This window comes from Struthio camelus, chromosome 1 (genome assembly GCF_040807025.1).
Source record: "Struthio camelus isolate bStrCam1 chromosome 1, bStrCam1.hap1, whole genome shotgun sequence".
Taxonomy (NCBI): Eukaryota; Metazoa; Chordata; class Aves; order Struthioniformes; family Struthionidae; genus Struthio; species Struthio camelus.
In genome coordinates, this window is record NC_090942.1 from 63,777,875 (window position 1) to 63,803,875 (window position 26,001).

General features: G+C 37.5%; 1 protein-coding gene across 1 annotated transcript in view; it reads right to left on the reverse strand.

Annotated features, from left to right (window-relative positions):
• Nucleotides 1–12,258, reverse strand: part of MYBPC1 (myosin binding protein C1) — a 51,839-nt gene extending 39,581 nt beyond the window's left edge. Inside the window, exons 1-8 of the mRNA XM_068944701.1 lie at nt 12,225–12,258; nt 11,831–11,866; nt 10,486–10,521; nt 7,988–8,092; nt 6,576–6,724; nt 6,087–6,204; nt 4,777–4,828; nt 3,119–3,175 (exon numbers count right to left, since the gene is read on the reverse strand). Coding sequence (XP_068800802.1) covers nt 3,119–3,175; nt 4,777–4,828; nt 6,087–6,204; nt 6,576–6,724; nt 7,988–8,092; nt 10,486–10,521; nt 11,831–11,866; nt 12,225–12,258 — 587 coding nt within the window. The remainder of the gene's footprint in view (nt 1–3,118; nt 3,176–4,776; nt 4,829–6,086; nt 6,205–6,575; nt 6,725–7,987; nt 8,093–10,485; nt 10,522–11,830; nt 11,867–12,224) is intronic.
• Nucleotides 12,259–26,001: the final 13,743 nt, after the last annotated feature.

Sequence of the window (26,001 nt, forward strand, 5' to 3'; positions counted from 1 at the left end):
AATCAAAATGATCATTTTTGAGATTAATGGCTTAGCTCAAAAAAGTAGACTGCTAGAACAATCCAGGAAGAGGAGCAGAAACCTTGACCTTGTTTTCTGTAAGTTTGTTAGGCTCAGACCAGGTTCATTCTGACTTAATCTGGTTGGTCTAATGAAACCAGCACTTTTGCTACCTGAGTGAGAAAATACATATTTAAGAAATAAAAAAGAATCAGCTTTGCAGTGAGTTACTATTAGAGTTGAGATCTATTAAGTCAGAGAGGGAATTTTGCTTAAAGTAATATAGGACTGGGATCCCTGAGAGTCCCTGCGTAGTTGGATGGGTAATTACGGAAAAAACATTATGTTGTTTAATCTGTGAGGTTTATTAATTTTCCTAGTATGCCAGTGTTATTTTAAAAAGGAAAAGAAAACTTCTCATGGAGGATTCTTTGAAATACTAACATCATTTTCTTTGAATAATTCTTAGCCACATTTCATGTGTGTAATTTTATATATACATATATATTTTGTTTGTGCTCATGATTTCTGGAGACTGACTATGTACTGTGAATACTGATTTTTCAGTGAGATTCCTCCTGCAGGGCAGCAGGTCAAAATCAGCTTGCAAACCTATATAGAAGCCGACACACCCTGCGGGGCAGAACTGTCATCTCAAAGGGCTGGCTGCTTGTCATGCAGCCCCTATCCGTGTAGGGAGAGTGACATTCATATATCCATGTGACTCAGGATAATATGCCCCCTTAAATCAGGTGGTAGTTGAGAATGAGGATCAGTTAGAGCATCCTGATTTTCGGCCAGTTTAAAATAATTTATTCCAGACTCTTTTTCCTCTTGTATAACCGGAGAACAAATTTTGACACTTAGAGCAAACCAACTTTGGTCCGAGACCGCGATAGTTTCTGCTGTGGGTAGTGGGCAAACAATGTTCAATATTTTCTAAGCAGATTGATTTAGCTGCAAAATCTCTTTCAGATCTTTTCCCTGAAGATGTGCATTTTGTTGAAAGATGTACTTTTTTTAAAAAAGGACCTAAATGTTCGAGTGTTTTTGAAATCCTTTGCCTTTTAGAATTTCGTGCTGTTAACAGCCCTTTGCATTGACGAAGCGTAACCAGTCAGAGACTGTCTTACTGAGATAAGAACTGGTTTATCTTCCCGCAAGACCAGCATGAAATTAGAAAATAGGCAGTACATAGGTTCTGTGCATTTAGGTTTTTTTTTTAAAAAACATATTTCAAGTACTTATGCACCACAGGGGAAAAGTTCTAGCTCTTTTCTTGGTAATATAATCACATGAAAGAGAAGGCATACACCTTCAGAAGGTAACACTGTTTCCTGAAAAAATTGAAATTAATTGAAAAACTGAAATTAACTGAAAAATTGACCTGCATTTTTCTTGATAGAAATGAGCTTTAATATCCACAATGGGTATTAAGTAGCAATCAGCTATGATACGAGGCTGAATTGCAGTGCCTGAAGCAAGGTGGTGATGCACTGCTTTCACCAATATTAAATAACGGTGTTTAAAAATTGAAAGTTTGCTTTGCCCATTAACCACACAATAGTTATACTGTATCTGTATGCTATACAGTATTTATCTTATAAAACATGTTAGTTACTTGTTAGTGAAGTGAACATGACTCTCATTCCACATTTCTCTTTCACAAGAGCACCAAGACCTCTTACATGCAAATCTCATGTTACCAATAAAACACCCCAAAGGCAGTCATGAGAACTGTCATGGTAAGTTGCATTAGCTTGATAAAATGTTAAACTGAGGATCCTAATTAGGGATGAGAAGACGAAAAAACCAAAGACCTGGTGGATGTGAATCGGTTCACGTAATTCCTTCCTTCCTACTTTTACTTTCAGACTTCCTACTTTCCTTGACCACTCTACTCTTTCTTAAAAGCAGGGATTTAACTTGTTTAACTCATATTTAACAGCAGTGACTCCACCACTGGACATTTTTTCCTTTGTAAAAAACAAAATACTTTAGATACTTTAGTTGCTTAAACACCATCCTTGCCATCATACTTCACAGAATCACAGAATGGCTGAGGTTGGAAGGGACCTCTGGAGATCATCTAGTCCAACCCTCCCTGCTCAAGCAGGGTTTCCTAGAGCACATTGTCCAGGGCTATATCCAGATGGCTTTTGAATATCTCCAAGGATGGAGACTCCATAACTTCTCTAAGCAACCTGTTCATGAGCACATTGTGAACTTTTGTTCAATAAAACTGCATATTGGGTTTTTCCCTTTCAGAGTTAAGTTATAGGTGAGAAAAAAAGGTCTAGTTCTTTTTCCAGTTCTCTACGTTCAGCTCTCAATGGTTTCTGTGGTACATAAAATTTTCTGTGAGTTCTATGATAAATTACACGACATGAGGAAATGACTAACTGAAGTAGATGAAGGATGGATAAGTGAATTTGTCCTCACCACGAATTGTCCTAGTCTGTTAAGAGACTAAACTGGGTCTAAGGTCTGAAATAGCTGTAGACATAACTATGGTAATACCAGATTTTCAAGGTGAACCAGAGAAACATGTGCCCAGGTTTTTCCCCATCACTGCATTGAAATTTAATATACCACCACTGAACATTTGCTTGCACGTACTGAAACAGAAAGCTACAAAGAATTCATACCAGTCTCTATGTTTTGAAACCATGATACATAATTTTTCATCTCAGGATGCTTATGTAAATCAAATTAGGATGTATCAAAAAAGGTAAATTTAACCCTTGCAGTTTTTTACTTTTGCGTCAGATTCAATTTTCTGATCTGCTCATCCCTGTGTAGGAAATTCTCCCCCTCTACCTTCCTTGCAAACACAAAAGGAAATAGCAACTGAACTAAATGTTATTGGTCTCTTTAGGCTGTGGCTCACTTTTTTCCTGGTACACTCAGATCTGAGGCTTCTTTTCTGCACACGTACTTACAGGTACAATTAACTCAACATTTGCATATTACTTTATGAGAATGGTAGTTAGAAACATTGAAAGGAATGAAAGATCACAAGTTCTTAAGAAGGTATTAATGCTACACTTGACTCTTTCTGTGTGCGAACCTAATGGTTTGCAATCCACACCTGCTCACTGCATCACTTGGTTCTCACCTACGTTTCAGGAGACCACTAAAGTCAAGTTCTCCTGCATCGTCTTGTCCATCACCGCTGTTATTAACAGAAAAAGATCAAATCTTTGTTTAATACAGAAAGACTTGGACAACACACATTGCAAACGTTCTGCACACATTGCTCTCATATATGCAACGGTGTCCAAACACACAAGTAATGGTATAAAATCAACACAAACTTGTATTCTTTTTCACACAACAAGTTATGTTTCCTTTTGTACTTGTGAAAAATAACACAAAGGTTTGTATTGCTTGCTATTTTACTTTGACGACAAATTTTTGTAATTGTATACATAAATTTGCCAAGATTTGTGTTAGATTTCATTAACACAAATTTAAGCCAGTCAACACAAAGAGCTTTGTTTTTCATTTCATTAGTGTATGTGCATAAAAACAAAGGGCTTGTGCTGATCTTTGCTATGAATGTAAAACAAAGATTTGCATTGCTGTGTGTGATGCATTTAACAAGGCATAGCCATGAGAAATACCATTCTGCGAAGCATTACATTTAAGACTTAACCTTCCTCTCTAAATGAAGGAAGAAATCAGTTAAAAAAAGAAAAATAGTAACTGCATACTTTTAGGGATGAAATCATAGTCTTAGAAAGGTGCATCCCTTTCCATAATGTGATGTTAAGTAGTAAAATCTTATTATAAAATACATATATACTGAAGAGATGCCCTCAGTGTTTGTAAACAATGAGCAAAATCCTGCAAATGTGAAGGCAAATGATACCAGGATTTGCACACAGGGTATTCCTTCGAAAATCAGATTTTTCCCTGCTTGAACAGTATAGTCATTGCACTTTTAAAAAAAATGTGCTGAAGAAAGGAGTGCACCTTGAATTTAATATCTTTTGCATCTTTAAATCACATTTCTCTTAATAAAAACAGTTACCTCTGAGTCACAAATTTGCTTGTATGTGTAAATTAACAAATTACATTCATTTTCTTTTATATTTCTATAAAACATTTTCAGTCTAAATACTTCTGTCCTAGTGAGACCATTTTCTGCATAAAACATAAAGATGAAATCATTACACTGTTTTTAATAGCTATTTTATCTCAAAGGTGACTAACAAAGGAGAAGACTCCAGACACAATGCTTTATCTTACAGCCTCTGCAATATATCATTTGTAATTGTTCTGATGCCCTTATGACACACTTTTTTACTACAAGATAACATAGGACCAATGCCTTTCTTTTTGAAATCAGTGGAAATTTTCTCTCTGCCTTTGTCCAGCCCAGGATCCAGGGCCAGGAACTTTCATATTGTAGCTAAAAATTTTCAGGCAACATGCAGTAGAATATTTTACTGAATGAAAATATGATTTTAAAAACAACTCTAAAGGAACAAATATTTCATTCGGTCTTAAATATTGCACCTCCCTTTAAAGCAATGACATTGTAATTTCACAGTAGAGTGCTTAATATCATATGAACCTTCTACAAGTTGTAACTATTTGATTCTACCCACTTCCAACCTCCATAGACCTCATTTCTTTAATCTTAAAAAAAATTATCAAACTTTTTAAAAAAGTATTTGATACATTTATCTACCAGGGCTGATGCAAGCTCTTTGCATGCTATCAGCATCCATTGCTGAGGAACTTCATAGGATCAACATTTGAGGTTACCTTCTTTTGAAAGCAGATCTGATGTCAATAGTCGGAACAACTTGAGAAGATTCTGCGGAATAACAATAATACAGGAATTAAAAATGTAGCTTGGTCTTAGTGTATGCAATTTGTTCAGTGTCCTGCTAAGTGACCATAGTCTGTGCTCCTTGGGTATTAAGCTCTGGTAAATGCAAAGTTGCTCAGTGCAAAGCTAAATTTTTTAAATGCATTTCTCTGAACTACATTCTGCATTTCTGCACATGAGAGCAGACTTTGTGACTCTCTTGCATCCGCTTCCACATACGTGCAAGCTCCGTCCTTTTTCTTCCTATTCCCTGTGCTTTCTCTCCTGCTTGCATCTTTCAATTTCTAAATAAACTCAGCATCAGAGAGACAGTCTTCTCTACAGCTATAGACTCATGCTGATTCTTGGCACAAGGATGAATGCCTCTTGTACGAATTACCCGTTTGTGCCAGCTAATCAAATTAAATGGTTCTGATGCCCAGAAAGTGAATGCGTGCAGCCATGCTGGCCCCCTGCCTAGCTGGCCTGTGAATACACACACTTCCCTAGGCTCCTCGGGCTGTCAGTCAGCTCTCAAATATTCCCTTAACTGTGGCCTGCTCCCCTGGACCGATGAACAAACAATCTGATCTAGGCAATTGGGCAGGCGTGTTTCAGTAGGGTGAACAACTATTTTGTCTACTGGCTGCTAGCCCTGGCATATGGGAAGACATCTATCTTTCTCAGCCTTATCGTGCAGGTATGCATGTACGCTGCTGCGCTGACAAAGCTGCTCTGTAAGGAAAAGCTTAGCCTCTGGGTTAACGTTTGAAGGAATAAGTCCTTTTGTAACAAAGAAATAGATAAAGGCATGAATCTCTAGTCTTATACACATTGCGCTATCTATTTTTACGCAGACTGGGAGAAAAGGCTTTCAGGTGTATGACCATACCATGATTTAACAAGATGCAAAGCACTAGAGATCTAGGCCCATTCCACGTCTCTCTCTTCGGATGTGACCAGAGGAAATCTCACTCTCTGAATAGTCCTAGGCCTAGCTGCCTGCTTTGTTTGCCAGAGCCTGATTTAAATTCAGTGGGAGTTTCACCTGATTTTTAGATCAAATTTCAATGTCTCACATAGTCAGTATCTATCCCGATGTTCATTTAAATAACAAATCACAGACACCTAAAAGACCTCGCAGAGATCTATGCTAAAAAGTTCATTTAAAATATTGCTTCATTCAAAGATTGTAAACTAAATTGTGTGTCATTTCAAGTAAAAAAAGAAATCTCTATAAAGCTAGACACGACTGGAATCTTACCGGTGACTTCAAGGTCAAAAGAGCAACTATCAAACTTGTCTTTATAAGATACTTCACAGCGGTAGTTCCCTGCAAAGTTTTCCTTAGCTTGAATGATATGCATCTCAAATGTGTGAATCTGAAAAACAAAGATAATTATTCATTAATGTGGGCGATGCATTTCTACAAAGTACAAGTTAAAATTTGCTGCAAATTTGTTCTTTCAGACCTAAGCCAGGACTAAGGAATAACTTGAATAAAGGGCTCTGGAGAGAAACTGCAATCCACAAGCAGCAACCGAAAACTTTGCTTTCCACACCACTGCTTGCCCTGCACTGGCAAAGCAGAGTAGTCCGTTTCTGCCGGGATCCGAGAGCATCCTTGAAAACTTTGTGGTGAAGCCAGGATTTGAATCCACTTCTCTTGAATTCTATCTACTGTCTTTCTTAAACTGATCTTTATGCTCTCTTTGGAGCTTTGCTATTTTAAGAAGGACAAGCAAAGACACACCTTTGTGTGACGCTCAAACGACTCTTTCAGCTGCAGGTGCTTCCCCGCTTTACTGGCCAAGTCCATCCATTTCCCTTTAAACCACTTAACATTGGGCTTTCGCAGAAGATCTTTGGCTTCTACTTTGGCTATAAATGTAATGTTCTCACCTTTTAAAAAGAGAAAAAATAATTCAAACGTTGAGGAACATATGGTTGGTCAGTCATATATGTACAAGTTTCTTTTACCACTACTTCTTGCAATGCGTTAGCTCTACGATGGAAGTAAGAATCAGATGAAGTCACACAGGCTATGAGAATACTGCAGAGTGTTTTAAAGAGTAATGATCCGGGGCCTGGAAGCATTCTGGCCGTGGCAATGTGGAGTTTGAGACAAACTGCGAAGCAGGATGAAGTGATCCAGGCAAAACTCCATATTGTCATGGGTGAATTGCTCCCAATATTTGAATTTGCTTGCTTAAAACAAGCAGAGGTATCCCTAGGCTACCAGGCAGTGTATAGCACAAATATATTCACAGGCTGGAAAAGAAAACGTGGAGCAATTCATGCATTTCTATCACTACTTCTTCAAGGGGGGGAAAGATTCTTCTGCACACAATGACTTGGAAATGGTGAAAGTTAGCTTGATTTTCAGAACATTACCGCCCAGCCCCTGCTGAGTTGCCATCCTAACATTTATGAGCTTCAGAGAAGAATACGTCTAATTCCTTCTATTTATTTTCCAAATAAATACTCTCAAGTGCTTTTTTTCTACTCAGAAACTGAGAAGAATAAGAGTTCATATGAAACAATCTGACCACGTATTAGTGTATCCTAGTACATAGAAGAATTACTGAGTTGCTTGTCCTGAACTTTGCAGCATTGCTGCCAGACTGCTTAGGGTGCAGCTCTTAGGACACAGCTACATTAACATTTCAGTCTGGCTCAAGAGTGCAGTTTTGAAGTGCCCCTCGTAACTATTCCCATTTACTGTTCTCTCTTTTACATCACAGAGAGGTTTTGAACTCCATTCCTTGAGGAATGAAAGATTCGAGGTGGAACTAAGACAAAAGACGTGCTCCAAGAGTTACCAGTTGTTCTCCTAGTTACCAGTTGTGCTGATAGGTATTTAGACGACTGTATTAGATTGAAGTTAATCCAAGGCAAATGCCTCCAGAATGCTTCTAGTGCTGGTGACAGGTCCTCATTACCAACCATTTCACTCTAAAGATCTGCTCTTACGGGTCTACTGTCTTTCTTAGTACATTCTGTTTTGCCTTCAAAGACTAGGGTTCACATCCAACTAAAATCAGTGGAATTACTTGTAGCTAAGGGAGGAATTTAAAAGTTATATGAGCTGCACATGGCTTTCCAGTCTCTGTTTCAGTCTCTGTCTCTCTGGAAGCAGCTTTTGATTTTTTTCTAAGCACTTACCAACACTCACTGAACCACTCTGAGGTTTTTCAATGAATAAAGTGGATCTCTGGGAGTCATCGTGCTTTTCTGTCTCCTCTGGAGGTGCTTCTCCGATAGACCATACTGATAGGCAGAGAGAGAGGGAAACGTGAATTATCTGAGCATGTTTTACTCCCTCCAAAATACACTTACCTGGACTTACTAAACTCTAACCCTATTACCTCTCTCTTCAGATGTCCTGAAAGATATGTAAGTTTTTGTTCACACTAACATCCATTATTTGGCTGTCACATTGTGTACAGTTCCTGCAAGAATGCTATCTCTGTGGTGACAGAAAATGAAACTTTCAGGGAGGAAGAGAGGGGAACCTGAACAGCAAACGCAGATACTGTGCAACTTGAATGGCACCGGCATTCAACCATGAGTGGCTTTACAGATGCGATACAATAGGCTAGCCTTTGCTTTTCAGAACAGAAACCGGAGAAGGGAGTTCTGAAAACACAAACAGCTGTAAGCACAAACAAAACACATATGATGGCCCAGTACATAGTTTTTGTGGGTCTTTCTCGATCCCGAACTCAGTTGCTTGTACAAGCTATTTTTTACTCTTTGCTAACAAAATAGGGCAGGGAAGAAGCTTATTTTTGAATTTCATTTCTCTTCTACAGTGATGGAACCAGAGAGTTTGGGGATCAATTGATAACATGTCCTGCCCTGTCCATAGGCTGATATTTTACAGGGATGTAGCTTGTCGGAAACATGGTTCTGCCACATGTTCAAACACAGCACCTTTTCTTCTGGTAGTCAATGAGATTTTGGAACCAAAAATGAACAACGTTACTGAGAGAAGAAGCAAGTGAAGGGTCTCCCCAAGGCGGAGAACTGTGCTAACACAGCTACGTTTCTGGTGTTTATGCTCAGCTGAACAGCCCTGGCTTTGTGCTCTGCAGTTACATCCTGAGAAAATATATGCAAAACCCTGTTCCAAACCCCTCCGCCCTGCAAAAAAAAAGCCATGAAGAGCAAGATGATTCTACAGGGAGGCAAAGTATGTGTTTCATATTCCAAGTAAAGACTTGTGGAGCTCAAATGCCAACATCTCTTTTCTTTGAGGAGTTAGGGCCAGGGCAGAGGACAGAGTGAGCGAAGACACTGCTACCCTGGTAGTGCTGAAAAGTAGAGCGTATGTAGAAATGCATAGGTATACTGAACAAGGCAGGCCATCTCTTTCAAGTCAGACCTGCATTCCCTGTTCTCCTTGGACTTCTAATCATTTCTGAGTGAAAGGTAGGTTTTTACACTTTATCCATTGGCTTTTTGGTTTTGGTATCATAACTAGCATAGAAGATGAGCCAATCACTCAACACTTCTCATCTAGTCTAGTCTTCTTGTTGAAATTAAATTTCTTTTCCTGTTGAGTATTTTCTGTAGAAACTCATTTGCCAGAAGTCAGAATTGTCTTTCTACTATCTAAAGATTACTGCTGAAGGGACAACTCTAACAACTCTGTATATGTCTGCTTGTATAATATTTCTTACATGTAAACACACATATACACATACACATGTATGAAAACATATATACAGACATACATGCACACACACATATATATAGATAGATACATATCTATATATACTCTGTCTAGATTATGCCAGTATAATACTAGTACCTGAAAACACTTAAAGTAAATACAAGTGAGAGTGACAAATGAGAGTGAATAGGATGATACGACAACGTTTGGTGCAGGAACTGGTCATGCGCAGTAACAAACCTAACAGACCACAGGATGAAATGAAAAAAATGATATTAATAAATGGAAGAAGTTTACAAGGAATCATTAATTCTGCAGCACACAACATATAGATTACCATCACGTCTGGATTTTAATGGTTTCCTATTTGTTAAACAAACAGAACAAAACATAGGTTTGACTTTCATTCGCAGGCCTGGCATAGGCCAGCTATGCCAGTTCGGTAACCATGGTTGAAGTACCAGCTGCTCATTTTGTTCCAGAGACTGCAAATCCTGAAACCACAAAATTGGGTGCAGTATGTGTTACCTGGTAGAGTGGGAAGAAAGAGATTATGACTTTGCTAAGTGTTCCCCACCGTCCTTTGAGCTGTGAGAAGAAGACATTCTCCTACATTCTCCTGAGGCCTGTATTCAAGTAAGCCACTGTCACCCTGTAGGCTGAGAAGGAAGGGAATAGTTGGATATCTATCTATATAGAAATAGATATAGATAGATAGGTATGTATGTATGTGTAAAGATTTATACATATCTTGTCTTGTGCAACAGTCTTCTCTCACTCCAGTTCAGCTACTAGAAACCTATTTTCCTCTGATATTTAAAAGCATTTGTAAAATTAAAGTGATGATACTGTGTGAAAAGTGATGATACTGTATGAAAAGTGAAATTAAAATCAAATGAATATTATCTTTAAGAAATAACTCATTAATGATAACTGTATTATGTAAAAATTGGACTGTTTCAGTAGGTTCCTCAGGAGGTCTCACCTGAATCTTTTCTTTCCGCTGGTTTAGAGGGCCCATCTGAAAGGGAAGAGTAATTTAAATGACACTAGTTCAGAGATCACAGTTTAGCTGACCTCAGAACACTGGCCTTTTAAGAACGTTAATTCTTCATGCAAGAGGATTAGAATAAATATTTAGGACTACGCCCATGAGGAACTATTTGAATATCGGAAAAAGGAAGTGAACAACTGAGGAAAAAAACAGAAATCTTTCTCCCTTTTCTCTAGAAAAGCTAAATTAGTTAGGTTCAATTCCCACTCAAGCTTTCTTTTTTAGTAGCTCATACTTAGAAGGGTTCTAGGAAGCTGACAATTTTCCCATAATTTGTGCAGTTCCAGATAACAGATGATTTTCAGTAGTCTGTTATTTATCTGAGAGGACAGTATTTTAAATTTTCTAAATAGTCTGTTTATTTATCTAGGTTGAATAAAATCCTGATAAATATTTAAAATGAAATTTTAAGGTTCTGTGATTTAAAATGTCACTTATACTTTTAGCATTTACCAACGAAGTCTTCTGCTAGTGTAAACCACTGCACTGCTGCTTACAGGATTCAGCCCAAATCTTTTGGGAGGATTCAAGAAAAAGTGATAATTTAAGGTAGTGATGATGATTCAAAGCATCTCTTTCATTTAACACACTGCAAAGCCTTGCTTAGTGTTCAAAACTTCTGTTTCATTCATAGCCTGACACTTTTAAAAAGTAAATTAACAAATACCATGCTTGGCAAGCAAGGATGAAGTTATTGGCATACCCAAATTTCCTGCGGCACATCTACCGTGATGGATCCCTTTGCTGTTGCTTTTCTTTTCGTGCTAACAGCTAGAGGCATTTTATCTGCCAGCTGAGTGATGGCTTGGAGTGATACATTCAAGCTCCCTGTCTTCTAGCTGGCTTGTAGGGCAGGCGGACTAAGGTGAGGTGATAGACAGGTTTGTGGAGAAAACTATTTTGAAATCATAAGGCATCTGTTTGATTTGTAATTCTGGAATTTGCTCTCAGCACTAACCTTAAAAATGCACTCCATACCTGTCAATAGGAACGGATAAGAGGGATTGCCTTCAGAGCTGCTGACTGATATAATTACCTTTCAATGACAGAAGTTCTACTGGAGATCTCAAGACAGGACCTAAAAAGAACTTGTCTGGTATGAAGGTCTTGTACTTCTACACAGAGATTAATTTGATGTAGGCCACCTCAAGATCTTTTTCTCTAATGAGTATGTTTTGAGTGCAGTCCAAAGGTTTGGAGTCTTTCTTGGTTAATCAGTCAGAGAAAAATACATACATACATACATATACACATAAAGTACTTCCACGCTCCTAACCTGCTGGTGGAGTACTAACTGAAGTGTCATCTTCATCTGTGGAAAGAAATACAATAAAAAAGCACATAAAGAGAATGAAAGCACAGACGATCATCTGTTTTAAAACAACTACATGGAAATGCAAAACCTGCAAAAGAAAGGGAAAAATCATAATAATCAGGAACACTCACAATGGAAACTTCAAACTGATGGAGAAAGCTTTGAGTAATTCAGTAGCTGAAGTGGTAAACCTTAATGTTTCAAGCGAGTACAAGAAAAATGAGATGTGAACCATGATCTATTATTAAAATATGAGTTTATATGAAAGTTGCTGAATGATTCTGTTTGTTAGAGATGTAATCCACAGTAAATACAAAAAAGCCACAATGAAATCAAGGTCAACCACATATCTGACCTTCTGAGGAAGATGCCATTTCTCTGACGTTCATGTCTGCAATTAAAATGGGCACCATATATGCATTCAGCATTGTTAAATCAAGATATACAACAGTTAAAAATACTCCGCTGTATTTACATTATGTGATTGCTGCATTAGAAGATTAATCTAAAATGTAAGAAGCAAATAGCTCAATTTTCTCCCATACACAGGTTAATATTTTAAAATAAGGACTGATTTATTATCAACACATTGGATTTTCCTTCTAATCACACTAAAAGTTGACCATCATCAGGCATTAAATTACTAAGAGCAGCTGCTATCCAGGAATTTTAAAATGTTGAATCTCACGCAGCATAATGATTTCTATTTATTTATATAAATGAAAAGCCTGAAAAGCATGAAACTGGCATTAGGTCTGGAATAACGTAATCATAACTGTTAGAAAACCAGAATGATAAGGTAAAGACAATCTTTACATCAGTCTCCTAACTCTCATTGACTTTTAGATGGTGACTAGAAACCTTGGAAAAATCACTTTCTGATGAAAATAGGCAAAATGTTTTGCTGTCTTAAAAGCATATTTATAAAAAAAAGTAAAATTATCTGTATAGCAGTTGGGAAGCTAGAATAAACTAGATATATTTATGACATGATACACATATAACTTAAAGGTTACACAATATGTGTTTCCTATAAGGTATCATAAAATCATCTGGAGAACTTTTCAAAGTGGAGGAGAAAGTCACTGAATTAGAACAACCTTGGAAAAACGTAAACCCACATTTTTTATGAGACAAAAAATTCTCTTTGATTTCAGATCAGGATTCCAGAATGAAATTTTAGTTCTGAAGTGATCCTTTTGATTTTGACCTTTTAAAAATTTGTTTCTATGTAACAGCTATGGCTAAATCTTATATAAAATATAATTGCATTTTTAAAAATTCTGGTCATATTACTACTTGTTTAACCATTGATGGCTAATAGAAAGGCTGATACTAGAAATCACCTACTTAGCCATAAGAGTTTACTCATTCCTTTTTAATGATTCATCAAACTTCTTCTTAAAACAACCTTGGAAACAGGATGGCAACTGTAAAGGGTAGACCTACAAATGAAGGATTAATGTGCTCCCTTACAAAAATGATTTCTTATTCATAGTTCAAAAAGTGAAGAACACCTTCAGTAGAAAAGTTTTCACCACCTGCATCTTCCATTGGCATCAGCAGAGACTGAAGATGTTGATTTTCAGTGAAAGCGCCATAATGATAAAGTCACGTCAGATGTTTTACCATATTGTGGTAACAACTAAAGGAATGCAAGACTAAATTCTACTGCAAATTTGACTCTATATTTCATGAAAATATGAAGTATGCGCTCGTGTCTTCTCGTTAGCAATATCACTACTGTGGTTGATGATGACTTTGAAGAGGTACAGAATACTATTCTCCTTGGCCAGAAACAAATAATTAGATCAATCAATATAAAGCATTTGATGCGAAGTACACTGCTTGATGTATGCGAATCATATTATTAACAGATTACTCTAGTTCACTTTCATTTTCTTTAGACATCTGCAGCACTAAAACAGCAAGATTTGTTTTGCAGAAGGATCACTGGGTTTTCATCATTGTAATCTATCACTTTTCAAAGAAAGCTTCAAAGAAAGCATTAACCTCAAACATACAAGATATTTCAGAACTATCAAAATGAATGCACAGTTTAATGAACTGCAAATGGAAATAGTAAGAAAAAGTAATAAATGCCAGTAGGATTGTTTTGACAAATGGGGTAACTGTATCAAGCCATCAATCCTTATGTCTTAGGCTTCCAGGACAAAATGATCTGTTGAATAAATATAGAAAATGGTACCACAAGAATAATAAATTTGTTTTCAGTGAGGAATGATTGTTTACACTAGCAATAACATCTATTTAAACATAACAAAGATCCAAAAAAAAACTAGACTTGGCAATAAAACTACAATCATTATTTTGCTGTCCTTTCTCTCTGCAAGTAGAATTTCAATAGAATATATTTAGCCATCTGTTGCATGACAAGAGTTATGTCACTGTCGGTTGACAGGCTGTGTAGCTCTATAGAAAAGTTTGCTTTTTGGCCTCTGTTCATCTATGGCACATTTCCATTAACAAATACACCATTTATGTTTATTCCCTTGTATCTAAATTATTGCATAAATTGAGAAGCAGGCTTCTTGAAATTCCATCAGGAGTAAAGTGTTCGTGGTAGAAGAAAAAAACCATTCTGTATCTCAGAAGTAGCTAACATAGAACTTGTTTATATTTACAATTCGTTTCATATTAAAATATGATTGCTGACACAGCACCAGCTTTGAAAAACTGCCAAAATGTGAATAATAAATTACTGCTTTATATGAACTCCTGATATCAAGAATTTTAGACCTTTTACTTTCTCTAATTTGAAACTGACCACAGAAAAATGGAAACTGTGATTCTGCCATCAGTCACACTGGGGATAAATGCAACATTCTGCAGAAGTGAAAAAGAAGATTCTGTTTTATCTTTTTCTTTTTCTAACTACAGTCAAGAAGATTGAAAACCATGCACCACCAGCAAAAGCCAAGCAGGAATTTTGAAATTTACTCCGCTGGAGCAGCAGCTCATATTGATTTAATCAGAGAAAAGAGCCAGTAAACCGGTTAATCTTTGTGGTTGTTCCCTGCTCCCACTTGCTGATAGCCATGGGAGCTGGCATGAAAGAGAGAGCAGAATAGATAGGCAGGAGTGAACAGGGCAGAAACACTGTCTTCAGCTGCAGTTGACTTCAGAGTGCTTTAATGCATCTGTGCTACAGCACCCTGGAGTAAGTGTTCAGGGTTGACTAAGAAAGGAGGTAGATATACAGTGCAAAGAGTGAACCCTTGTCTTCATTGTACTTACATAAAGAGAGCATAACTCAACACATTGGGTGAATCAATTTAATTTATGCTGAAATTACTGAGCACAATTAAAACCTTCCACAGACCAAGAGTTTAAAATCTACGTGCCTTCAATGACATACCTGATTTTCAAAGAGTCTTCAGCAGTCCCATCAAGGGACTTGGCACTTTTGAAATATTAACTAAAGCACATAAATAAAACAGTGGAAGTTTTAGTAGAGAGATGAACGGATAAGTGAAACCTGGAGAAAATACGAGGATGAAACATGCAAACATTTTAGTACATGGTTGAATGGAACCTAGAGAAAAAGATATCAGTAAAACATGCAAAAATTTTAGTAGCTCTCTGAGTGGCTGGATGGAACCTAAAAAAGGAATGAGCAGATTGATATTAAATTTCCGACATCATTCCAGCAACTGGGAGCACAATGATAAGAGCATTCAATATATGAGATAATGCTAACATTAAAAACAAAGGCAGAAAAATATAAAATGAATCAGTATGCAACAACGTAGTAAATTTGGTAGGATTTCATCTGAGTCACTTTTTGTTCTGAAAAATAAAATGAATATACAAATGTATCCTAAAATTTTTACTAAATTACTTAAGATTTTTTTGAAACTAGAAATGCTATAGAATATTATCGTTTGCAAGGAAAATCTATTTTTACTGCTCTAAACTACTGACGTAGAGCAAAAAACTGTAAGATAACAAAATTTATCACTCTGTCCTCCATTTCTTAACTTTACAATGAACATAAAGGGACATATATACTTAATTTCACACAGACATGACTACTCAAAAAGAAATAAAACAGTAAAACAGATAACACAGATAGGTATACTTTTATCTTCCTAACTACTGCTGCTAACTTTTAGAAATGAGGCGAAAATTATGAACAGCCTGGACCAAGCTTTCTTTCCTAAATGTCAGATTTGGGCATAGCCTGACTGCACAGCAGAGAGAGGCTGTCCCAGATTCCTGTAATGTGCTATTTTCCACAAGTTATCAGCAAAGAAGTCACAAGTGCTCACACACAGATATCGTAGAATCACTGGTCACTTAGAATCACTGTTCTCAGATATGAAATCTTTCCCATCTCATCCTTGCTGAGGGAAGTACCCAGATCTGTTACTTCTGAAGCCACAGAGGCAGTTTTACAAATAGTTTATACAAAAGCTAGCTTCTGGCTGGTTCTCTCCTCATTTCCCTGCTAAACCGATCATCTCCTGGTGTAAATGATACTGGACAAACGGGAAAAATGGAACCTTTTCCTATTTTGTGTATTATACTGTAAAGATTTCTTTTCTAGCAGACAAACATAAAGGAATCAGTCTAAGAAACTATTCACCCTTACATGTTGATACTCTGCAACAAAACAGGAGCTGATAGGAGCAATTGCTCTGTAGCTAATGAAAAAATAACAATAATGAATACTACTGCTGGTTCATGGAGCCTGCTGAGGGTCTGACAATGATTTCTCCATTGCTTTGCAAAGGTGATGGCTTCACTAGAGTATGACAAAAATTCATTCTTTCTATGTATTGGTATTCAGCTTTTCACTGGAATTTTTACTCAGGTAGCTGCTGATATTGCGAATTAATACTTCCCATTCTGACTTGTATACTAGAATCTCAAGTAATTTTTTAGATAGCAAAATCCTTCAAGGTAGTAGAAACAAAGGAACCAGCACTGAAAAAGGTTTTTTTGCCTTTAGGAAATGTGTGTGTTCTTCACTAAATTCAAAACAGAAACTCTATAATCATGTATAAAAATATAATTAAAGTATTTGATGAGATACCTACCATGTTTTCTTTTTAATTCAGTAAAATGTGGACTTATAAGCACTGGCGAGAATACTATTCACATTTGGTTCAGGAACAAACTTCTCATATGTCAAAATTAAAGTAAGCAGAACTAACTGCTAGAATAGCTTGAGGCAAGACTTTCACCTTTTCCCCTACGATTAGGCATGCAAGTTATTCCTGAATTGTGTTTGCATCACCAAGATTTGACTACTCACACATTTTGTGTGTCAGAGTAACTGCTCGATGCAAGGACAGCTAGTATAATAGCATGCACTGAAGCCTGTTTCAGCATTTTTATTCTCAAAAGAATACGTAAATCACGCACTCTCAGCATTTATGTTTTTACTTTGCTGACAAAAATGGCCATGCACACCTTTGCCAAATAAATCTGCAAGTATCAATCACGCATCTGGTCTGCATAAAAGGCAAGATTTTATCTAGAAGAGCCAGAAAAAAGTCTGAACATATTTTCAAGCAAGCCATTTCTTGATTTGCCATAAAAAGCATGACCAGGCCGAAAAAGGAGTAAGCATTATGTCAATTGCAAACATATTTTGGTCTGGTTCAGCCTCTCAACAGAGTATAAAACAATTGATTTATTTCAAAATGAGCTGATGAGCTGTTTGAATCCTGCTTAGGCATGGAGTATAAAAAGGAATGGAATTTGGCCTAATTCCCTCAAAATGAATCTTTTTAAATGGAAAAATAGCCAATAGAGCTAGGGTCTAATCCTAGCAGAAAAAAAATATATGTTCAAAATGTAGCTGACTTTTAGATGCATTGTTAGTGGAACATTTATGTATTTGTTCACAGCAGACAGTACTCAGAGACATTTTCAGAACTTATGAGCTCAACCACTGGGCCCCCCATGAGGAAAGAAAGAAAAATATGTGATTTTTTTTTAGAGGAAAGCGTGAAATCTATTGCACTTTTCTGCAAAGGTAAAACATGCCGTATCAAGTGGTATGCAGTATCTGAGGTAGAATGGAAATGGCTTGGGATGATAATAGGAAATTGTTCCATTTATTTAAGAGTACCAATAGGCATAATATCTGAGTTTTAGCGGCTTTGGTCAGTGTCAACATCCAGGCTCACTTCAAGAAGGCTTTCTGCTCATGCAAATCGTTTGAAATCTGATCTGTTAAGAAAGTAGTCTACATAACCACTGTTGCTAAAGAGTATCAACCTTGTTCACAGAACTTCTGAAGATACTCGTAAATATCATAATTTCCTTGTACTGGGTAAGTCATGCAGAACCCCCCCGCCAACACCACCATGAAGCTTCATATCACACTCCTGCAATCTGGCGCACCAAAATTCTGAATAAAGCTCAAGCAATCTAGCATCAGAGCAGCATTTAGGATTGTTCTTTTTACTAGCAATTTTTGAAATATGATTTCAGACTCACCTTTGCCCTTTTCGGTTCCACCCTCTTGTGGTGTTTTTTGTTCTGTGTAGGAAGTACAAGTATATTTTTGAAAGGATCTTAAAGTAAAAAGAAAAACTTACACAGCATTAAAAAATACAGCAAGATTCTAGGTTCTGTTAGTATTGAAAAAAGATGATTAAAGAATATTAAGATATATGCATATAACATAATTGTAATTTCATAAAGTGTTACAGCTGCATGCATATTAATGTATTTCTATGTTTTGATTGAGTCACAAAAGACTGGCATTTCTATACTCAATGGGAGCAAAATTCTGGTTTGTCTAGAAGTAGTCCTTTATAAAAGCCTTTGAAATGAGCTCAAATATTACTACTGATTTCAACAGGCTTGGATCAGACATGAAATACTGCCACGTACTGACGGTATCCAAAGCTCCATCACCCCTGTCAATTTATTCTTAGGATGAGATATACTGCAGAGAGAGCGTATTAAGCGTGCTCTTGATTCTTTATCATCACCTTCATCATCATCATCATCATCTTTCCTAGGCTATTTGATTTTAGTTTACTTGATCAGAAGAGCAGCTAGCTTGTCCAGTATTCCAAGGAGGCATAGGTGCAGTACCTCTAACTTTGTAGGTGTGAGAAAGCTCAGACAGTAATCTCAACAAATTCAAAATTGCGAAGTTTTTCTCTATTTCAGGATTTGATAGCATTCCATTTTGTTTCCTATCTCATTCAATTTGCATACTAGGCCATTTAGAGGCTTGTCGAGTCGTATAAATTGTGCTGTCTTCAAGGTATAAACACTCATGCAGTATTTCTCATAAAAACTGACTTTCTGTGGTGAACTTACCTGTCAACTGCCTAATGTAACATGGGTTGGGATGAAGGTCAGTGGACTAAAGCTCTGTCAGGATGAAGCTAAGACAACTTTTGTGCCATGGAGGGAACATCTGCAAGAACTAGTGGATATTATTTCTGATTTCTTGCTCATAGGTGCATACCTATGGTAACTATGAAAAAAACCAGTTCCAAACAGAAGTCTGGAACACACATCCATATTCTGGGGGCTTGACAGACCCTCAGCTGCTTCTGGATGCCAGAAACTTCCAAGTTCCAGCTGTCAGTAATATAGTTGTCCACCTTGGCCAGTAAGTCATACTTGTTCCTTTTTAATAGGGATTTTGCTACTGTAACACATTCCTTTCTCACTAGGAACGGGGATTTTAAGAGTTCACTGTTCTTGGAAGGTGGTAGCATGTCTAAATCCCGTTTGAAACTCTGTTCAGGGCTGAGTTTAGCAGCCTGATGCTTGACAGTGAGATTAAGAAGGAGCTCTTGGAACGACTTCCCAAAAATTTCCTGGTACCGTTCAAGATGCTGATTACGTCCAATAAACTATTTACATGCTTAACATTTGGATACTTGAACAACTAACTTATCTCTTTGTATGATAGCTCTTGGGAATCTGAGACAGCAGTATCTTGGTTTAGGCAAAGTGGAGCTAGGAGAAAGACTTTCTGAGTGACTGACACTTTCCACTTAGCAATATCTCTGTTTGGTCTATGCCTAACCTACAAGGCCTACTGACAACCTACTTGTTTTACAGAAGACTGTAAAAAGAGGTATGGGGAAAGGGAAGAGGGTTAAAGGAGTGATTTCATATTTAATCCTGTGTATTTAAATAGCAACAAAGAAGCTGTTACATATTTGACAAGGTCAGTAGCTATTCCTTTCTGCCTATAAAAAACAGTGTGCCATTTCAGTCCTACTTGTAAGTTAGGATTGATGAGGAACATAAACTCAAGTAAAACGTATATTAAATAAGAACCTCCATGTGAATCTTTTGAAATTATGTAAATTAAACTGTACAGATTTTACTGTTGAGCAAAGTTCATTAACCATGAAGAATGAAACACCAATTAACTTTCCTTGTAAATACATACAATATGAAAGAGTACATCCGACTATCAAAATAATATACAGGCTATTTAAACCTGGAAATCCTTGTGGCAAACGATATCACTACCTTCAGCCTTTGCCATTTTTCAGCTTTACCTGGTCAGTACGCAAGAGTACGCAAGAGCACCTAACTTCAGCTTCCTGAGTTACTCACCGAGACCAAACTAGTCATCCTGATTCTCTGGGGTAATTGCCTAAGCATGGGCATCTAGTGAACATTTTAGATATCTTAGATCATCTGGGAAATGCTCATGGGACGAGCAGATATGACACAGGATCTGCTCCATTGCTTATGGGTGGAGCATTGGCGTTGTTGACCAGCTTAGACAAGATACATAATTTTCATATAGCTAAAATTAGCTGAGATGTATCCCATGCTTGATTCTGTCGTCTTTACTCACAGAATACCTTCCATGAGAAATGAAAGGGAATATTTTCGTAATTAGATGCTCTTCAGCATCAAGGAAGACAACATAATTTAGCCACAGAATTTAAGCAATCATCGTTTTTCTGTATCCTGAAAGACATTTGCATTGTCATGCAAATATCAAGTCTCTTCCAAACAAAACTTAAGTCTAAGAAATCAACAGGCAAAGTGAAGGGAAAACATCTTATCTGGGCAGGCTTTCTTACTTTTCTTATCATCCCTTCACTTTCACAGGCACAGTGAACACAAATGCAGTATCTGGGCTCATGCAATTCTCTTGTTAGTCTTACAGAGCTAATTAGCATATTTTACACTAACCTGGAGGTGGTGGTGGTGGTGGTGGTGCACTTTCAGCTTCAGTCTCTGAAAAATGAGGAAAGAAAACAACTATTGAGCGTCGAGAAAAGCAAATATTTTTCATACATTTGGTATATGGTTGTTGAATTTGGACACACAGTTTGGATTATTTGACTTGCCACCTATTTGAAGGACAGTTACAAAGGAGAGGGACTCCAAACTCTCCCTCGTGGGACCTGAGCACATGAGAAGAGGCAGTGGCCCCAAAGTGCATTTTGGGACTTCCATTAAGAAAAAATTGTCACCATAAGGGTAGTGAAGCAGGTTACCCAGCGAGGGCATGAAAACCCAGGCCTTGTAGTTTTACAAGAATCAGCCAGACAAAGTCATGGCCAGCCTGACCTTGTGATAGCAGGAGTTGGGCTTTGAGCAGGAAGCTGGACTACAGATCTGTATAAGCCCTCCTCTAGCCAACATTTCTATGATTCCATAGTTTTCCTTATTTTATATTTCAGCTATCATCTCTGTATTATACATTATTCAGATATGATTTTTTCTTCAAGATACACTTTGTTCTGTAGCTTTATATATAACATTGTTTTATTTTGTACAGAAAGAGACATCATAACAGAGTTCACCCCATACTACAAACAAACAGTCTCTGTAACAGTCCAATACCTTTTTCCACAGTTGATATCTCTCGTCACCTCGAAACGGCATGAAAAGTTTTCCCTACTCTTTGTTTATATTATGTTTATATTAAGGGGAGTGTCTTGATTTTCTAAGAGACCTTAGCCTCTCTCTGTTAGTAAAGGCAGTTACAGCATATCTTCTTCAGTCATATAAAATAGAAATATCATTTCTGCTCAGATCCAGACCATGTCTAATCCTAAGCACAACAAAAGTGATTAACTGGTTGCTCTATGTTAAGCTAACATGCATAACTCCGACTGTTACCAAAATTGGTATGGCACCTCTTTTTATCATAGCGCATATGGCTCGGGACAGGGTACTCATCTGCCTACATGATCCCATAATAATTTGTACAGGAAGGCCCTGGTACATTTTGGAACATTTTGGCAACTCTAGTTGGAAGGACAGTACCTGCTTATCATGGAATCCATGCTGAATTTCAAGTTTGGGTTCGAGCTGTCTAAATCAATTGGTCTTGAGCCTATACACAAATGTATAACTTACAAAATCAACATCATCACTGATGCGCTTTTGTCAGATGATATCCTATGTTCAAGCAAATTTTCCATCAACTGGAATAATATCTGATATGACTTTAATAGTGAAGCGTAATGGATACATTAACAGAGGAGGATCACGCATACACACAGGATCTTGAGTCCTCTATCACATTTTCTGGAGTTCAGTGTTCAGTGCAAGCACAAAGCGCAAAATGTCAACTTAGCTGCTCTGTGTCAAATTTACAGTTTATTTGTTTTTCTTTTTTTCTGTCATGCTTTTTAATCCAAATTGCGGTGAGAATACTTCCCTTTTTTGGATGTGTGATACAGAAACCAGGTTTTTTATCCTGCTTAGAAGTTATCCTTTGGGATGACATATACCACCATCAAAAAGCACAAAAACAAATTAACTTGATAAAGCTTATTTTTGAAACAGTTAAAGGAAATTTATTGTCAAACTATAAAAGCATTAGGACTCAAGACTGGTTGAAAATAGGAATACTTATTGGAAATAGTGCATCATCTTATAGCTCAACCACTTTCAACGAGCAAAGATTTAAAAGGTTAAAATTTTTAACTGTAATGGTAGATGGCTGACACTAACCCTTGTCATGTTATGGGTATTAACCTTTGGAACCCCATCTCAGGTCATATTCAGGAAATAAAGTTTCAATGTCTGTCACACAGAAGTCCTGGTAAGGCTACTCCTTTGCCCTCAGGTCTAAATATAACTAAAAACATGCTTCCCATTCTTAATAAATTCATTTACCATTTAAAAGGGACAAATACTTTTAGTACAAAGATAATTTTAAGCTGAGTGTGTGAATTTGATATGGTTTAGGAACTTTCAGTCACATATGCAGAAGTGTAACAAATCAGTGCAGAGAATCCAAAGAGCTTTATGGCCACTTGCTACTGGGAGAGAGCTCAGTAATGAAAGTTCTGGTCAGAGCACCTACCATATAGGATACAAAGGAGAATGTAAATTAAAGGCCAACAGATACACAGCCTGATTATATTAAAATAGCTTTATTTAGATTCTTATCAATTTATTTTTCTGGTCTTATTACTAACACATTAAGTTTTGCTTTGTGTTTTGGCCTAGGAAAATATTAAAAATTTCCCCAAGGAAAAGTAAAATCTCCACTCACAGCCCTATGTGAATTAAAACCCCTGTGAACCATTCAGTGTTTTAATCTAAACAAATACACTTGCCTAGGTCAGAGGTGGATAATATCCCAAGAGAAAAAAAAAGTCTCTTGGAATATCTGCCCTTTATGGCCATGAAATTTTTGACTGCTCCCGCTGACAATTCAAATAACATCACTGTGGCATGGAAGTCCTTGGCTCACAAGCAAGAATAGCAAATTTATAAATAAAAAGCTCACCTGTCTAAGCACTGTCCAGGCTCAGATGGAGGGCTATGAACTTTTTCAGGGACTAGCCTTGAGCTTTTTATTTCATTTTGAAAGTTTTTTCATGGCTTGCTGTATCCTCAAAGTAATTGCATTCTTAATTGGTTTCACTCACATTGTTTCATTTATTGATTATTTTATAAAAGATTAGCCATTTGTGTCCCTACTAATTATTAACAAATAATAAGACTAGTTTGGTATCTGTGAACACTATCCTAGAGAAAATAGGCACAATTTTGTGTTGTATTCAAATTCAGATAACTCCTATGTCTTATTTTGCAGAAAGTTTTACCCTGCCTTCAGAAAAATCATGCTTAAGGTTTGGTTATTATTAAAGGCAGCAGTCTACGTTATGCAATGAAGTAGATAAAGTCACTGTCTTTAGGCGTTGGCCCTACAAATAAATCCATGTTTTCCCTAGAAATGTTTTTGCTAATATGAAACTATCAGTGTACTATATGCTCATGGTTTAGATGCAACTACTTCACAAAGCTGTGCAGTAGCTGGAGTAGCTGTGCAGTGGTAGAACAAAGTTACCCGTCATTACCAAAAGCAGACATCTTGGCCACACTGCAGTTTTGCAAGTACACAAGATCTCCTATGGCACAATTGTACTGGTCAGAAATCATACATATTTACAGTCCTGGCTTACCTAGCACTAGGCGCAAGTGGTAGCCAAAATCTACAGTGCAGACCAGGCCTAAAACACTGTTAGCACAGTCTAAACTTAATCTCATACACAAAGGCATACAAGGGATGATGCCTGAAGCCAGACCCTTTAAGAATTCAGTAGTTTCTTTCCTAAATTGCAATTCGAGGCTGCACAGCTACTGTGAGGAGAACAGGCAAGAACCGAGCTGAGGGGAGAGACCAGGAGTACGGAGTGGGAGGCAAAAGGAAGGGAGACAGTTCCAGGCACTGGGGGTGGCAGAGACATGGGAGATACTTTAGCATAATCTTTTGGCCATGTGCGACCCCTTTCATGGCCATGCTTGGCTTACACGCCCATTCCTGAGGACAGCCAGGAAAAACCCATTAATAGCATCGAGTAGTTTCCACCTCCCCAAAGAATGACAGCCCTCTCTGGCTGACCTCTGGAACAGGCTCGTCAGCCAGGAAAGAGCTCCATGCACTCAGCTAGCAGCTTGCTGTTGTGTGCCTTCCCCAGGAGGCATGCTTGCTGGAGTACCCAAATGCCATTCTTGACAGCACCATTGCCTAATATGGTGCCCTGCCGAGGCATTGTCAGGGGGGCTTGACGGTGGAGAAAGCGTTGCCTCTAGCAGGCGCTCCTCATCCCCTGGAGAGAAGACACGTTCTTCACTGGGTTGTAACAAGCCTCTTGAGCCACAGGGCAAAGTGGCTGGTAAAGGTCCAGTGAACCAAGACCTTGGAAAACTGATTCCAGATGGTGGAGACGCAAAGACTTTAGGAGGTAGCGGGGGAAACTGTATTTGTTTTGTAACTTCTTAATGCAATGCAAATAAGACGCACTGGATTGATATCATAATGTCAAATGGGCCTTCTCCTGCCAAGCAACTACAGCTATTTTTTGCCTCACAGTTTCTGAGAAAAAAGCTAATAATCTCTTCCATGCCATCCTTTATTTAAGAAGCAAAGATCGATGCATTTCATTAGGTTACGTCATGCTAAATGCAGACCTTGGTTTACTTGTTGGATATGAAACTTGTAAGGCACCTGACTGTAAGACTACAGCAAGAAAAAGAATTACCTTAGCATTGCCTTCTGCAAGTCTACTCAGAAAGCATAGTATATCAAGAAGCGTAATTAGCAAATAAAGTGAAAGCACAACTGTCACTTAGATAACATCTTCAGAAATGCTTTCATGTCTCAGCCATGTCATGAGATGCATTCAGGATCCAGCGTGACATAGGATATGAGCGCTTAGAGCCAAGACATTTTGATTTGTGATTTATAATTATACATGCACACATACACTCTTGAAAACCAGCAGGAGATGCAACTTGACCCATCACCAATAATTTTCCATCACTTACCACTGCTCCACCTTTACCATGTTCAGCTTTTCAGATAAAATGAGACTTAAAATCTCTTGCTATACATATAGATAACTATGCGTAAATAAGTTCCATGAGGTCACCCCATGTGCTAAAGTTATGGAAATGTTTATCAACCATGCTAAATTGGGACTAAACATTGTTTAAAATTTCAATTCCATTTTAGGTCTGGCTGCACTGACATCCAACCTGCAATAACCACAAGAAGCTTCAGCAGGGAACTGGCAGGGTGCTTATGCGCGAAGGCCAATTTTCAAAGGCTCTAAATTCCCACTTCCACTGCCCTCTGCGACAGCAACAAGCATGGAAACTCCCTGACATCATTTTCACATCATTTGCTT